This window comes from Solea solea, chromosome 6 (genome assembly GCF_958295425.1).
Source record: "Solea solea chromosome 6, fSolSol10.1, whole genome shotgun sequence".
Taxonomy (NCBI): domain Eukaryota; kingdom Metazoa; phylum Chordata; class Actinopteri; order Pleuronectiformes; family Soleidae; genus Solea; species Solea solea.
In genome coordinates, this window is record NC_081139.1 from 11,129,573 (window position 1) to 11,148,038 (window position 18,466).

At 38.5% G+C, this 18,466-nt stretch overlaps 1 protein-coding gene across 2 annotated transcripts in view; it reads left to right on the forward strand.

Moving 5' to 3' along the window:
• LOC131461040 (metabotropic glutamate receptor 4-like) overlaps nucleotides 1-18,466 on the forward strand; it is a 169,316-nt gene that overhangs the window by 66,539 nt on the left and 84,311 nt on the right. For both annotated transcript variants that reach the window (XM_058632016.1, XM_058632018.1), the window contains exon 3: nucleotides 14,999-15,215. In XM_058632016.1, the coding sequence (XP_058487999.1) occupies nucleotides 14,999-15,215 (217 nt within the window). The remainder of the gene's footprint in view (nucleotides 1-14,998; nucleotides 15,216-18,466) is intronic.

An 18,466-nucleotide genomic window follows, 5' to 3' on the forward strand; every position in this document is an offset into this window, starting at 1 on the left:
ACTTTTCATAAACCTTTTTACCTTCAAGCCATAAACAAGGTAAAGGATTTAAGCTCTAAAATGTTAAACGTCTCCATTCAGAGTTGTTACCTGTTCAAATTGCTTGGTGTGTTTGTTTTGTAGAAGAGGAGGAGGAGGAGACCTATGTGGATATATTAGTTCCTAAGAAAACAAACAAAAAAACCCTGAATGATGAATGCTGCAAGAATCCTAACTCAAAAACAAGCTGAGCTAACATCTATGCCAGCCTGGCTTATGGCCATGTACTTAAGATTCTCTTCAAACTTATGTTATTATGTTTGTTCCAAAGTGTGTTTTGACCATTCGCAGAAAAAAGTGTAGTGCATTAAGGCTAGAGAAAGATATCACATAATGCAGGTGTATATATATACATATATATATATATATATATATATAGTCACACTGCTGTGCCTGAGTAAGTAATTTTTCTCTTCTCTTCTTCCTCTGCAGCATTGTGAGAGTTTTAAACCATGGTCCCTACTCTAGAGATAAAGAAAAACAATTAACCACTGTTAGTGGTTTTCTCTGTAAATACAAATATTATTTTGTGTACAAGCAGGCAATGTAATTACAATTAGCCCCCAAAAAATGAGTGTGCAGGTTCAGTCTGTCATTTCAAGCAGCACTTTGTAACATTTGCTGACCGTGCTGTTGCCTCCATGAAAGAAAGTGTTTTTTTTTTTATTACTTCTAAAAATGTTTGAAACCTTTTAACTTGCTGCACCTGATCTTGTAGTTTGAGTGGTTTATCAGGTAATCCGGTTACATACTTCCTGCCCACTCACTAAACTGACTTAGTGCAAGAACAGAGGTTGAAGTGCAGCGTGGGAAAGGAAAAAAAAAAAAAACACATCTACTCCGATTACAATCCGAGTAATCATCAACATGATTTTGAAGCTGATATTGAGAGGTGAAAAATTGCACAGTGTTGCTTTAAACAGGACAATATATACATATACAGTAGGTGCTGATATATGATGTTTATTTTGAAAATGAGAAATGAGAAAAGAGAATGTGGAATGTTTTCCACCTCGTAACACCATGACCCTAATCAGCTAATCTTCACTACGCAGGTTTTTTTTTCCCGCCTTCAAGCCTCTACATTACCCATATTAACCGGATCGCTGTCTTCACCCACATGCACGTTTGAAGATGAAAGAACTCGGCGATAATCAATAATTAATTTGTAGATTCATTAAACAACACAATGAAAGCATAAGCGGGCACATTCAGTAAAGGCTACTGCAGCTCAATTAATCCAGATCTGACAGTGAGGCCTGATCTTTTAACCAGTGGCTGGACATAATGAGGTTATGAATTGCATTGTGGGAGTTATGTCTCTTGCGGTTTTTCCGACAGGTTCTGCATTAGGATGACAGATAAGTCATATGGATAACTGGGCTGGTGATAACTGTCATGTGGGCACTTAATGAAGATAATTAGCGTTTAGTTTGACAGCTCAGTTAAGTCCGTCCAGTTTTTTCCACTCCCCTCTTAGTTTGCAAGAGTGATCTTAATAATACGACACAGGGTAATGATTGATCGTTAAAGGTGCAAAATGCAAAACTTACCCCCAACATTTCAGAGCAAATGCATGAAATAATTTATGATTATTTATGATTCTAGGGGGAAAAGTTGGGCTGGGTTGCTGCTGTCGGTCGGACACTTTTTACTACTTTCTGCCACTACCAGGCGTCTGATTACTCACTTTTTTTTTATCAGTACTTTGAAACAGAACTATTGAACCAGTATTTGTGGCAGGGGGAGGAAACTCTGAGCTTCGAAAGTAAGTAGTGAATAATGTGAAGGTTTTTGTGTGATTTGAATGTAACATATTTATATCCAGGATCCTGCCACATCGTTACGTGACAACAACACACACAGAAGGAAGTGTGATATCATCTTTTACTCCAGGCATCAGCACTCACTGTACGATATATTTGCAAAGTAAATACAGTAAATAAATGGTGCATATTAGACCTTTATGTTATTATACAGTATGTGCAGTTAAATATTCTTTATTTTTTCTAAGCGGTTTTTCTAAGATTCCTACCCCATCTTCTCTTGAGCTTAGTTAAGGTCATGAGCATTATTTTGTACCTTATAAACTATAAAAGCAAGAAGAAAGCTTGCAACTCTGACTCCTGGTCTTTTTTTTTGTCTTTTTTTTTTTTACTTAATTTTCCTCGGCTTTGCTCATTCTATGAATATTGTAAACAAATACAGACCTGCTGCCACCAGCACTTTTCACACTAATTGAAATCATAGGAATAATTGTTATAATTGTGTTTCATATTCAAAGAAGAAAATAATAATACACATAAACCTTTTGTACTGGAAGCCTCGGCTGCACAAAGTGATGATTACGTTTGAGGGGAGCGGCGGTCAAAGTTGGCTCTGTGAATTTATTAGTTTGCAGTTCTTTCAGTGATGAATAGACAGTTTTTCCAAAGACCATGCACAGAGATGGGGGGGGGTGTAGAGGTGGCGCCCTCGTCTGCCCTCCATAGTTTTGGTTGAAATGGATTTGGATTGAATACAAAACAAGTAATTTTAGCAGTTAATCTGACATTGGAAATGTTCTGCCTCACAGTATTGTTAATATCACAATTCAATGTTTTTCTTGGAATCACCTACAGACAAAAACCAGGGCAGAGGTCTTGAGATGGCCATTAAACATATGATTTATCACAACAACCTGAAACAGTATAGAACAACGTCACACAGCCCCAAATCATTACAGACTCAAGGACTGTTGTTCTGAGATCCATTGCTATATGAGCTGTTTATTTTACCGCAGTAAGAGATGAGTTGTGTGTGTGGTTTTGAAATGGGTTTAGTTCAGTGTTTCATGTTGTACAAAATCCTATGGAGGACACTGGATAGACAAAAAATGGTTTATATATATATATGTATATATATATATGTTTATATATATAATATATTTTTTTTCATTATCATTTAATTTGTCCTTCAGTTATACGGGCATGAAAATGTTTCACTATTGAAAATGTTGTGAAAAAAACAGGGACGACGTCAAAGTCAGAGTTATCGCTATTGTCCCCTTTTACTGTACAGCAGTGAAAGAAAAACACCGCACACTTCACAGCACGTAAAAATCAAATAAACATTCATAACGAGTTGTTAAAAAGAACATTGTCAGAATTGTCAACCCCCCCAATACAAATGAAATGTTGCATCATGATTTAAAAGAAAGAAAAGTAGCAGATGCTCACACTGGAGACAACAATTATATTTGGAAATGGCTGAAATGGCTGAAAGCATAAGTTGCGAGACAACAATAATGATGTGTCCGTCTCTCTATTGCAGCCTTGTTGCTATTTACCAAGTCTTTTTTTTATTTTTATAAAATTGCTGCGGAAATGTTAAAATCATTGAAGTTCAGCCACAACACATGAAAGCTATTTGTATACATGCTGCACGTCAGTGCATTTATGATTATAGGGAATAAGCAGGGAACACCGAGGACACTGTCGTGACATGCTTTTTATGTTTGAAGCAAAGAATAACTGTTGCCTTTTAAATTTCTTTGGGAGCTGACATTTAAAGCATTAACAAAAGAGAAAATCATACAGAATTTTAAATCAACACTGGAATGGAGCATCTTACTTCATATATATATATATATATTTATATATATTTATAGATCTATATATATGGATATGACCCAAGATTCACTCTGTATGTGTGGGGTCAGTGAATGTGACAATTTCGCTCTGTGGTCTTCACGTTTAGAGGAAAAAAGTATATAATTCAGGGTCACAGCAGTCATCTTAACTATTCCCGTCAGTTTGTCCCAGTGCAATAACTGTGATGGCTGTGTATTGATGGTGTCTCTGGGTCTTCATGAGGACGTTCTGTGTCCGTCTTATTAAGTGGCATTTTATTGGTTTGTGAGCTTCTGTGTTGTGGCAGGGCTTTTGAGCACACTGCAGCGAGAATAAAGACATGAATTGATGGAGGAATGTGTGTTTTCTTTTCCATTTATTATATGTATTTGATGATTTATAACAATTGTCATATTGCTGTATTGCTGTATTTAATGCACATGTGGCATGTCGACATCGGTGGTGTGTTAGAAGTAATAATTCACAATATCACCATGATCCGTCAGTTAGTGTTTGATTACATTACAATCTGTGATTTTGAAATGAATCAGTGTTCCCCAACATCAGATTGATAATGTCCTAAAATGTTTTGATTTCTTCATTTACCAAGTGGAAGCAGGTTGACACTTAAGCAGCCGAAATTGTTATCAAAATAGCTGACAATTTACTTAAAAGTCAATTATGAATTGATTAGGTTTTAATCACCCTTGGTAGGAAGCAGGTTGCTCAGCAGAAGACTCGCTGTGTGTGAACATGTGCCGCTGTAGCTGTGTTGGTTGTGGTGGTTGCCTAGAAAAATTATGAATATTTGTATATCTCATTAATATCAGATGTAAAACCTATTTCAATGCCTAGGTTTCACATCTGCAACATCTTTTATAAACCAGTTTGCCACCTGATTTCTCAATTTATTGACGTCTCCAGTTTCTCCAGCATCACTATAATAAGAGATATGGTCATTTTGGAGGCTATGCACCATTGTGAAGGTGGCAGTGGATCACAAAGAAGAGCCAGTCGTTCGCTAGGTCAGTGGTTCGATCCCTACTTCCTCGCAGCAACAGGCTGTGAATGATGCAAATGGCCTGTGCATGTGAAAGGGTGAAAATGGCTGGATGGCAAGACTGCAAAGCATCCTGAGTTGTTATCAATAGGGCTACAGTAAAAATGCCGTCTGGCACATACTGAAGATAATCACCATTTTTACAAAAACTTCATGAGTTAAACACACTCTGACACCCGCTCGGAGCTATACGGTATATACTATATGTAAGGCCCGACATGTCATTAATCTCACATTTGAAAAAAGGAGTCTCAGTTGGCTGGCTTGACACAAATCTTCTTTGCCTGTTTCCTGCCTCTGTTATTGTGCAGGTGTGTGTGTCTGTGTGTATATGATGTTGTGCAGCCAACACTTGATAACCTCAGGGGTTTGAACGACACGCTTCCCCCGGAGCAGCAGGAGGCAAAGCCATGTGAGACTGTGATGGATGGTGTGGGGATGTTTTCAGTGATGGATTGGCAGGACTGGACCAGGCTTGACTGTGACACACTGAGCTGCTGTTGTAACATCCTTTATTGTCAGACTGGATATATATTCTTGACTTGTTACCATCAGTAATTACAGGTAGATGGAGCTGATTTTAGTTTTAGGGGGCGAGAGGTCAAATGATGCCCTCTTTGATGAGGACAGAGCTGACCGCAGGGGAGATAGAGACCCAGATAGCAGGGAGTTGATCCCTCACATACTCTGCCAAGAGGTCTTTAACAGATGGGGTGGGTGCTGGATTTTGCTGTGGAGTTACTATGTTTAGCAGACGATGATTGCTTCAAAGAACCTTGGAACATCTTCGAAGTTTGCACTTTCAGCATGCATCGCTTCACCTTGCATCAGTGCAGTTCACCATTTTATTTGCTCTGGCTGCGGTCAGAGTCAGCCCAAGGCTGTACGTTTAGATCTATATTTGGATATCTACATAGTGTTGAGCTTCAGTCATTTGCTTTTATTTTGTAGTTGAAGATTTCCTCATTTAGTGCACATTTACACATCTTTTATAAGTCTTAAAAAACCAAAGTCATTTAACTGGTTTACTTCTTCAGTTTCACCACACTTCGTGCTTCACTTTGAATACGCAAATGCAAATGAATACTCGGCCACGTTCGTGATTTTGCTGCGCGGCCACTAATGTTAAAGTGACACTGGTTTGGTGTAAATAATACAACTGTAACCCTGAACCATGCTATGTAGCGTTCTCAGGGCTGTGGGTGATACGCGGGTTACAGTTCACATACTGACATCTACGGACAGGTCCAACGTTCTCCTTTTATTCACACATGGGTATCGCACAACACGCACACTCCGTCCAATAAATCAACACTATTTATATACACACATAGATATATATCAGTTTACTAGTCAAGATATTAGATATTTAATATGTTCTAATCTGCAACGCACATTATTAATTATCATATTTTATAACATATAATATATAACAAACTTAAATATAAACTTAATTTACAATCATGTGCAACTGAAAAAGGGCATCGTAAATTGATGTAAATACAAACAAATATAAACCATAGCCAAGGTTACACAACTATAAATTATAGTGTTACATTTGTATCAATAATTGTCAAGCGCTGACTACTTGAAGGGTGTTGGAGTCGGCCCCTCGGAGCTTAATCAATAATGAAAATAATCATAATTTGAAGTTCTCACGGCCTCATTCTCACACTGACTGTGGCATTACCTGCTTAGCTGTGGGCAGCAAACAGCTGGTGAAGATACAGGCGCATCATGAGAGTAGATATTGGTTTACTTCTGCTGTGTGGTCACAAATTCCGCATCATGCGATGTTGTTCTGTAACGACTGCCAGCAGCTGTTCCCTAACAAGTTCACCGTGTCAACTCAAAAAGATGATATGTGTTCACAGCTTGTTTTCACTGCTCCCAAGCAGCCAAAAACTCAGGTTTCGCAGGTTCTAGGAAATATGAGGTTAATTTTTGTGGGAAGTAAAACACCTGTAGGCACCAGGAACCTTTGCAAGTACAATTTTAAAATATTAGCAGCAAGGAAGTGGCCCTTTTCGTCTTCTGCAGGGAAGGTAGGATGTGCTCAACATTCTTACTTTCCACCCAGACTAACAACTGCACTCACACTTAGAGGCAGTGAGATTAATAACTGTAGATGGATGGATGGATGGATGGATGGATAGATAGATAGATAGATAGATAGATAGATAGATAGATAGATAGATAGATAGATAGATAGATAGATAGATAGATAGATAGATAGCTTTAATGCTACACTGCACTTCACTCATCCATCATTATTGTTTGAATTTGTGATTAGATTAAGCAGCTTATTCATGGCTGTGAGGTTCTGCGATGGCCCTCTTTTTTGAAGAAGTTCCTCAACTTTTTCAGAGAAGTTCTATGAGACAGAGAAATTATAAGAAAGGTTTGCTTCAAAATAAAATGTTCTGCTCAGTAACAATCAAAGGTCATTTGTATATCATCAATTCCAGGCTGAATCAAAGGGATGACAACTCGCGGAGCTAATCCGAGCATGCAGGGCACAAATATGGTGCAGAAATCAATATCTAGAAAGCCTTTCAACAGAAAACAGACATGAATTAAAAACAAGCACAATGAAACACCCACACAACTCAGTGTAAGGCTACATTTCAACTACTTTATGTTTTTCCCCTGTGTGATTCTCAGCTTCACTTTTGCATTTGATTACACTTCAGCAGTGCCAGAGTGGAGCCCGAGAGTTTCATGCCCAAGTCCACTTGTGGTAGAGGAAATTGAATTAATGCAGGAGGAGTAGCATGTAGCTTTTGTCACATTTGAACATGAATTGGCTGACTATATGTAAACATGTAATTTAAGTAAAGAAATAAGTCACTTCTTCACTATCATCTTTTCTGTTGGGCTGCCTTTGTCTCAATGCTCTCGGTCTCTATCTCTGTCCCGTCTCTCAGCAGCAAACTCATCTGTATTGAATGGCCTAAGAAACATCGGAATATCATATGTACTGAAACAGAACTTTAACCTATTACCTAATAATTTCCGGAAGTTTACAATGTAAACTAACTTAGCTGCAAACTCAGAGGTCGCACTTTTAACTTTCTTTAATTTAATTTTGACATTTGTGATATTGGACTTTTTAAAAAAAAAAAAAAAGGTTTTTGACTTGACATTTTGCTAGCGACGGGTTGACCACATGACATTTGATCATTATTAGCAGTCTCATCATCATTTCTCTTTACTTTGACTGTAAACTTCTTGCATTTGGCCGCATCGTCCTCCAACCCCCTCTTTTTCTTTAGCCTTGCCTTTTCCACTCCTGCCGGTCTCCTCCTGCCTTCTGCCATCGTCTCCTTGTCTAAATTGCCAAGTCACATGACCACTCGTAACTCCGCAGGCCAGGCTATATGGACCGGCCCACTTTAAAGGTGTTAGAGGGGTGTGTGTGTGTGTGTGTTCCCCTCAGGTGTAAACTTGCATCCTTTTATTTCCATCCCGCTGCTGTGCTGCTGTGTCACAGCTATACTATGTGAAATGTCATTATGGTTGTATAATTGCACTGGCCCAACAGGTAAGAGGCCCACCGGGAATTCTACCAATTCTCCCGATTGGTCACTCCGGGCCAGTGATTCTGCATCCACAGATATTGGTTCATTTGACTAAACAGTTAAGATACTGTCTTTAATCTTACAATCTGGATTTGTCTATTCATTTTATTCATACATAAATAGCCAGAGGCATACATTTTTGTGAATTTGATTTAAATGTTAAGCTGGAGGTTAAATAGATTCAGTGTTCAACGCTCAAGGTTGCTGTGACCCACAAACACATTGTTTTTCTTATGACCTCAATGTCTCAAAAAATAATATAAATTGCTTTTAAAGCTCCAGTGCAGAGCGTCGATCGCCCCCTATATGGACCGAGCATTTAACTACTTACTTTTCCCTCCACTCTCAGAGAGAGAAAAGAGAAAAAGAGAGAGGGAGAAGAAGTAGTGCTATACTGTATTTACTGTACTCTGCCTTTTAATGCAATGCTATTTAATGTAAATGTCAATGTAAATCGTCTGTTCTAGCTTTAATTTACCATAAATTAGTTTTGGTAAGATTGGGTTTGCACATCTGAAGACAAACGTCTTTAGGCAAAGTTTAGGTAAGTTGATATTCAGACTTCATCAATTCAAGAAGGCAAGAGAGGGAGTCTCCAGTCTCTGGTTCTCCAGAGTGATCTGCATGATTGACGCAGGGTCAGTCGCTGTGGAAGACAAAGCCGGATGAGCTCAATTTTATAGGCTTTTGCCGTTTCCTCTCAATTCAACTGAAAGCCAAAGTATTAAAGGTCACATTTGAGAGATGGAAATATTATGAAAAGGTCTGGAGCCTGCTCAGAGATTTCATTGCTGGCCCTCTTGGGGCAGAACATTTGATGGTGGCCAGTGGGACCTCACCTCACCGCATGGCTGTATGATGTAGCAGCTGCTGAAATTAGACGGCATTATCTGGACTCTCAATCCACAGTTTTAGCTTAATTAACTCTTGACCTTAAATCATTGTGTTATGCATCAAAATCAACACAAACACGGGAGATTGGAGGCAAAGCCATTGAGACATACAAGAAAATAATAGAGATAATGAAATAATTTCCACTGCAATACAGGCCGTTATATAACAATGGATATGTCCTAGTCATAGCCAAAAGTCCCCATTGTGTTCAGGGCTGTGTAGTTGTTCGCTCTCAAAGCAGTGAGAATCTGTTTTGTTATGTCATTATGCAGGAATTGGTTTTCTATTCAGGAGGCCTAGCTATTTACTGCTTCACTTACCCTGACAGTAACAAAGTGAAACTTTAATCTCTCCTCAGTGTCAACAGCAGCTGATAGCAATTAAGGAGAAAGTCTGGATCCCAAAGTGAAGTGTTTGACTCCTAGAGTTCAACGCCAGCCCTTGCTGCAAAATTTAAACTACTTCACTTTTTGTTGGCAACCATTGCCCGGACGCAAATTTATTCGCATGCCCTAAATTGCATTTGGAAACCACAAAACGTCAATTAAGTAATTGTGTGTGTGTCTCTTGTTTCAGTCTGTGCAAAAGTTGGAAACAGAACTTTACAGCTGTTTTCAGTGCAGACTCTGTGCTTGGTATAACCGTTATTCTTGTGATATAAGCAAATGTGGTATAGTAGTTGAAAACATTCTAAATTAAACTATGATTATCGACAGAATAACTGCACATGTTGTATTTATTACATGAGACTGAATGGATATGAATACGAAGCAAACATTAGCCCGTAGGATTTCCATGCTCAGCCATTTTTTGGGTTTACAGAGACTGGGGGTGTCAGAGGTCAGAAGAGAATGGCCAGACTGGTTCAAGATCACAGAAAGGCAGAAATCAGTGACTCCAATAACCACTTGTTACAACTAAGGTGTTCAGATAATCATCTCTGAAAAAGGTTACTGCAGTAAAGGATCACACCAGGGTCCTAAGAAACTACACTAGACTAGACTAGTGCCTCATTCATAGTTATTTGATAGTTTATACAGAACAGTGAGGTGCTTTATCCAGTGAGGATAAAGCGGTAGACAATGGATAGATGTTTGTGGTGGTATCGCAAAATATTCACTGTAAGGGGAGCTCTGTATAGAAAAAGTGACAAGACAAGAGCCAGGATATGAATCTGCATATGAAAAAAGACTGAAGGGATAGAAGGACCAGTTTCTTATGAAAGGGAACGTTGCCTTGACTTTATTGTCGCTGCTCATGTTTGTGCATTAGAATGAATGAATTAGACAGTTAGCCTGCTCTTACACATCACTCCTCTAATATGCATGATGCAGTAGCAGAAAAGTGCAGGCATTATCTGTGCCTAATTATAGTGGGTACAGTGCCATTTTATCCATTGACACTGAGGTATAATGCAGCCTATTGCTGTGTTGCAGCCAAAACACAAAGCATCTGCTTTGTATATATATACAATTGTTTTGTTGTTGTGTTTTTTTTAAAAAAAGGCTTTCACATTTTACATAGTACACAATTCAGATATATTGTTATATTGAACATAAAGAGGCAGTGGTCACACGTCAAATTAAAGACAAAATATGTGATATTTCTGTAATAAAAATTATGAGAAAGGTGATTTTTTTGAGTAATGAACTTACATTAGGCAGAATTAGTCAATTCATAGAAATCTGTATTTATATTGAAGGTAATGGACCGTTTACATTTTTTGGTTGCCTTTTAATGACGTCAGCTGCTTTGTTTTACATATAGGGTGTGCCTTTGAAAATCCCCATATATACTTTAAAGAGCACTAAATGCTCCACTGTACTCAATAAAACAATAGGAGTCTAGAGTGTGAGGCCACATATTCACTGGTCCTGAAAATATTTCATCTAAAAGCCCTGTTGTTACAAAAGAAAAAAGAGAATAGAAATGGGAAACAAAAATGCCAGAGTGATTTCACTCTGGCATGAAAAGTGTACAGAAAGTGTTTTTTGTGACACATGCAACAGAAGAAGCCACCAAACTGCTGAGATTCATCTGCTCTTGAGGTGTGTAATCATGCTCTTTAGATCTGTTCCCACACAGCAAACAGGATGTGTTTTCTGTTAAGACAGATAAAGGCGACAGCAACACTGAGCTAGTCAAGGGAGACGGCTCCAAACAGGTTGGACAATGACTGGAAATACAAAAAATCTCAGAGGTGAATTGTATACTGCTCACAAAACCCAGTCGTTCAGCAGTTTAAGAGGATAAATTGGATTGATAACGCTGCTTGGCAGAGTCAGATGAACAATGCAATGTATGATTCTTGTTGCTTTGTTTCTATTCCAGAGGCTCAAATAGAGAATAAAACAGCAACCATGACAAAAATCACTAGGATATTTTTTATTCTTTTGGCATCTCCCTCTCAAGGGTCACCACAGTGGATCAGTGATCCACATATTGGATTTGGAAGAGATTTTTTACACCGAATGACCTTCCTGACTCAACCCTCCAATTTATCCAGGCTTGGGACTTACACTAGGAGTACAGGATGTTGCCTCCCTGTGGCTGCGGTCCAATTAACCCAATCAATGGGGAATAATAGGGATTGGGTAGGTTGCTCAGAGATACCTTAGCCCTTGACCTGTTGGGATTCAAACTAGCCAACATCTGGATACAAGCCAAGTTTCCTTTCAACCACTAAATGTTGTCGTTTTAGCTTTAAACACAATAGAAAAACATGAACTCTTAAACATGTTTAAGTATATTACTAGTAATAAAGAATTTGTTCTGAAGATTATCTGTAATATCTAAAATGATATAAAATGGCCACTTAATCCTTTTGTTTATGAATGTCTGTAATCATATGAATGACTCTTGAAAAAATAGTTTGGCTTCACTTGTGTAATGCTGAAAGACGGTGAAATAATACCTCCAAGTAGTGAGGATAAGTATATACACATCTATGTTTTCCATAATGCAAATTGAATACGAAGCAGATGTTCTGTATTTGGACTGCATAGGTCGCAAGAATCTGTCTGGTGCATCTGACAGCTGCAGATATAGTCAGCTATTTTTATTTTTATTTTTTAAATATACCAGCATACAGTAATTTGTACAGGCAAAAATACTTCACCCACACCTTCACCCACCCAACATTATCATCATGAAGTCAGTCCTTGTCTCAACTCAAAATAAAATAAAATAAATAGTAGTTGAAATAAATCAAATGAAAAAAAAAAAATTCTGGGGGCACATTATATTTTAAGCTGAGGCTTCATTACCTAGGTTGATGCTAAGGCATTTGAAAATGTGTCCAAATAAATGTTTTGAATTAGGAATCAAACATGTCATAGTTAGAAATCAGACTGTGGCGATAAGCCCAGATGAAAATGATGCATAAAATCTACTTTAAATATCATGGGGAAAGACTGATTTAATCTAAAGTGGTTTATGTGAAAATGTAAGTTGATATAACTTTCAAACAAGCAGAGACAAGATTTTTTTTAAAACAGTGAAATTGATGTGATGCAGTATGGCATGGTCTGGTCTGTGTTTGTTACTTTCATTTGCATGTGTAAAAGCTTTTTTTTTCCCTAAAATTGGACCAAATGTCTCTCCACTGCATTCACAAACTTTGCTTCTAAACACTAAGAGCATCAATAGTGGCTGATAATCATACGCTCTTGAAATATTATGGTCCAGACAGAACATTTTCACATTTCTCACAGTAAACAGCAACTTATCACCTTCAGACAAACTGACAGATTGTGAGACTGACTCAGCGTTACATGAATCTGCTATTTTCAGCCCCGATCTGTACCTGATAATAGTCACAACAATCAAACAGCTTTGCTCTCTGCTGAGTCTTTGGCAGCAGGCACATTGGATCTCATAGCCGAGAAAGTTGCATGCCAAGAAAAGGATCACACTTTCAGCTATGATTTACTTTCTCTTCAAATCCCCCCCTTCCTGTCTGCACTTTGGCTCATCTTAGATGCAGGACACATAACAGGATGCTCAACACCTTAATCCACGCACCATGTCGTGCATACTCATGAGGTATCAGATTTTCTGCAGGGCACCTTTGCTGTTTTCTGTCAATATATAAAAAAGGCACTGATTATTTGGTGCAATGCAGGACTCATTTTCCTGTGCGACAGGCAGCGGTACAGCAAGGAATACATCTGACAGTTCTTAATTAGTGAAACCACTGTAATAAAACACAGCAAATTCAATTACTGAGACCCCTTATGTGGTATTAGGTTTATACACTAAAGCTTTTACAGCGGCATTGTTAGAAATGTCGCCAACTCTGCCGTAAGTTGCATTGAAAATGCTTAACATTTCTACAAGAACATCTGTACAGTATGCCTCTGTGCTGGTGACAAACATAGCCGGAGACATTATGTTTGAAGGTTGTCTGTCCATCCATCAATATGTTCAACCCAGGTGAAAGTGATGTCTCAGAACGGCCGAGAGGGATCTCTTTAAAATTTGCCATAAATCTTCACTTTCCAAAAAGCCGATGAGATTTTTTGGTCAAATATCACAAGACACTGTTATTGTAACTACACTCGAGAATTAATAGGCTTATGATAAGGTAGGTAAAAAAAACAGTTATTCCACCTATAGCTTAACAAACTGATATTTTCTTTGGACCTCATGTCATCAAGTAACCTTAATACGTTTGACCTTCAAATTACAGATATTGACAAAAACAGGTGCCTTTTGACCATGTCTATAATTTTTCATATTTAAGTCTCCATGGCCCGTTCCACTGGGGACATTCTGTGTGGGGTTTCTTCTCCAGTTCTCCCAGTCCAAACACATGTAGATTGGTGTACAGTAGGTGTGAATGTGAGTGTGCATGGTTGTTTATATTTGTATGTCACATGTGTAAAAGGGTTGCTGATCTGCCCATGCAGGGTGTAGCCTGTCTATTGCCCAATGTCAGCAGGGATTGGCTGCAGCTCCCCCCTGTGGATGGATGGATGGTTGGATGGATGTCTCCATTAGGCTCAATGCTTGTTACATAGCCATGAAGGCATTTATACATATGACTGTCAACTATAACCCTGTTAGCAACATTTCACATTGGAAACCTAAGCACAGTAACAACTAACACACCTACACAAATCACTGGTTCATACATTTTCTTTTTAATCATTATTTAGCTCACTTTTGGCTAGCCCCTTTTTTCTTTTCTTGTGTTTAAAAAAATCGATGTAATATTCTCTTGGCGATCTGTCACTGAAAACCTCAGTGTAGTTCCTTAGTGCTGTTTCATTTAGGAAGGGATTGCCTTGAAGTCAAATGTTTGATGTCAAGTGGTAGCTGGATGTTATTGGGTGTGTGTGTGTGTGTGCCTGTGTGTGTGTGTGTGTCCCAGCCTACAGGTCTGTGATAATGAAATGCTGCATGTTACAAAGACACCTAGAGGTAGAATGGTGCTGTGATTAGGATCATGTTTCACTGAGTGCACTGTCCCACATTTTGATGAGAAACCGGAAAACATGACGGCAAATCGTCATCGAAAAGGCAGACTGTGTATTATTACAAGGAAACACTTCTACCTTCTGTATATATATATATGTATATATATATATATATACATATACATATATACTGTATATACATATACATATATACATATGTGTGTCTTTATGTTGCATTGTCGACCATAAAGCACCTTGGATCGTCTTGTTGTTTGAGTTTTTAAAACAAATATCTTGCTTCATCATTTGTCTTCACTTTTCTTAAACATTCATTTTCATTACAAGGCAGCTCTTGGAAACTAATAATAATATTACCCATTCACTCCTGTACAGATACCCCAGGTGAGCTACGCCTCCACAGCTCCAGAGCTCAGTGACAACACCCGCTACGACTTCTTCTCCAGGGTGGTTCCTCCAGACACCTACCAGGCCCAGGCCATGGTAGACATTGTCAAGGCCATGCGCTGGAACTATGTCTCCACAGTGGCCTCTGAGGGAAACTACGGAGAGAGTGGCGTCGATGCCTTCATTCAGAAGTCTCGGGAGGATGGTGAGTACACTTGGCCTCATATATCTTTTCAACTGGTGCGTGGGAAGATGCAAACACACAGCACCATAGAAAATCTGTGAAGCTTGGAAATATGCAATCAAAAATCAATCAGTGAGGTCAAATGTTGCATTTGATTTCAGAACATCCAGTACAGACAGCAATGAATGGAAGGGAGACATTTCGCTTTACCTTTGTGGAACAGTCAGAGATTTTAATGTCTTTTGAGTACAACTACACTCAACGATATGATCAGGGGTTTTAAAAATACAGAAACCCAACATCTGTTTTTTGGGGGATATTGCTGGGACAATGTGTGCATATTAATACTTTTAATAACACATTTCTCCACTTTCTCTGACAGTGACTGACAGTGAGTCTCAGTTGTCAATCGCCCTGTTATTATGGCATCATACCACTAAATAAAACCAACTGTATCAGAGACATGAAGACTTGGACAGAACTTCTACTTAATGACAGAAAATCATCTTTAGAAAAAGTAGTAGTTTGACGTTTTATTTTCACCAATATTCTCGAATCATGGATGGCACTTTCAATTATGTTATTTCTTAAAAAAAAAATGCATCCAATATTTAAAATAATTGCTATTTTGTCAGCACTTGTTAGAGCTAATGTTAGAGCGGGCTAGGCAATTCACTCAAGTGAAACCTTGGTGGCTTAAATGAAGAGTGAGGCCCTGTTAAGATGTGAGGGGCTTTGAAGTTCCATTCAATTACATGAAAATCAAACTACAGAATGAACCGACTTACAGTATATGTGTAATGTGAAGGCGCTGTTAGGAGAGGTGAGCCCTCTGAGGGGTTTCTTTGAAGTGAGAACCCAACACAGTATTGATTCAAACCCAAACACCCTTTCCACATGGTTGCCTGTAACCTTTGATACTCCCACCCGCTTACACCTCTGTCAGAACATTGATGCAAGGTTCCCTTCATCTCTCTCACTATCTTAACTAAACCAATTCAAGATTTGCTTTGATATCTAGATGCATCTGATGGTCATGCAGCATTCATAGGTCTATAACATAATACAACTGTCACTTGAAGTCGTTTAAGTAGACTTTGTTGTGGGTCTGTACTGGATTTCAGAGGAAAAAGGGGGAAAATAACAGTCGAGGTCATGGTGATAAACAAATAAACTACAGGGGCCACACGGTTGGTATAATGGTTAGCACTCTTGCCTATGGAGCAAAAAGACCCAGGGTTTGAGACCCAGTGTGGGTTTTCTCCTCAAGTCCAAAAACATGCAATTATGGGTATTAGGTAAATTGGACTCTCTAAATTGACCATGATTGAATGGTTGTTTGTCTCTGTGGCCCTTCGATGGACTGGGGTGTACCCCTGCCTATCGCCCTATGTCAGCTGAGATTGGCACAGCGCCCCCCTCATGTGGAGGATAAAGCATTAGAAGATGGATGGATGGAAACTGTCTCTACATCAGATAATATCATTCAATCCATTAACTATACTCATTATAATTTGGGGAGCTGGTGCCAATCCCAGCTGATGTTGGGTGAATGGCATGTGGCACAAATAACCATTCCACATATTTACACCGATGGTCAATTTAGAGCCTTCAATTAACCTGATCCGAGCCTGCATGTGTTGACTGTGTGTGGACTGTGGGGAGAAGCTGGATTGCCAGGAGAAACCTCACACAGTAACAGACACACAAACATGAAAAGGTCCCAGGCGAATTGGAAACCCTCTTGCTGTGAGGAACACTGTTAACCACTATGCCACTGTGCTGCCCCATGAAATATAGAAACACAGAAATTCTTATTTCAGGTTAACTCTCTTGGATCCTCTTTCACTCTCATCGAAGAATCGGAAAGAGTTCCTAAAGAGTATGAGTGTTTTGGTTGACTTAATCGAAGTGAAATTAAAGGTACCCTGGTAATGTCTCCAGTTTGATGTGTGCCCAGACAGAATGAGAACTTGGCTGTGGTAGTTCATCAATTATGTCCGTCACTATGTGAACACTAAATCTCCCAGGCACAAATCAGAGACAGCTGAGGGAAGGAAAGTAAGTCATTCTGGGTAAAACGTGTCAGGCATTTTATCGCAGCTGTAGAATCAGGAAGTGCAAGTGTTTGCAAACAGTTTTTAAGGTTTCCAGATACATACTGATTCAATGTGGACCTATTTAAGGAGGTGTTTGAGGACGGCGCTGTTATTTTGACATGGTTTGTAAGAAAACCGAAAACAACCTTACATTCTATTAAATACCACGTTCACTCTACACAATGTGAAGAGATTTTGAGTCTGTTCAAATGCACAGATGATGTTTTATATAATCTCTAAATAAATGATCTATAAATCTACACCCACAGTGGTGAGAGTGATGGTAAGGGCAGCGTAAACACATGTCTCCTCAACGTGATGCTGGGAAAAGCCACAAACTGAAATGTGTCAGTTTATCTGATAAAGTGTTAAACACCGCTTGAGCATCTAGGCTATTATTTCTCTGTGAATGATGGGAAAAACATCAATAGTCACTTCATTTATACTCACCCTATCAATCAATTGATTGTTTGGTCATTTCTAGATTACAGTTAGAGCTGAAAGCAGTTGGCTAATTGCTTCATGGAATCGTACTAAGTGGCAACCATTTAGATTTGTATTGTTTTAGCTTTACATAAATGAGACTTCTTCAGATTCTGATTGTGATAGTGAATTGACAAAAATATGAAGATAGGTTCATGCTGTACATCATCATTAAATCAAGGTTTATGGTGTTTAGTAGTATCCGACTAAATTGTAATAAAAAAAAAAAAACTAAAACTGAATTCAAATTTAAAGAGTTTTTGAAACAAAATTTCAGGGAAAAATTATAGATACACTGTGCCTACAAAACAAATATAGACCACATAGTTCAACTTCAGAGAAGCTGTTAGAGCTGTTAGAATAATTAATAAGGCTTGGTACAAATCAGTTTTAAGGTCCACTTTAAAAAAAATTAAATATTACTAAAAATATTTACTAAAACTAAAAATGATTTATCAGTAACCTTCACTATTCCTCTTCTTGGGATTTTCAAAGTGAGAAGTTTCTCATCTCACATTCACTGACCCAGGATTTGACGAGTCCCGGAGCGAGAGGTTTAGGAGCAGATGTACGATACACAGTGATGGATGAAGAAATCACTTTTCTGTGTATGAGGTATCTCAGAAAACATCAAATGGGTATGTAAATGTAGCCCAGAACTTAGGAGACAGCAGTGTAGCTGACTTTAAA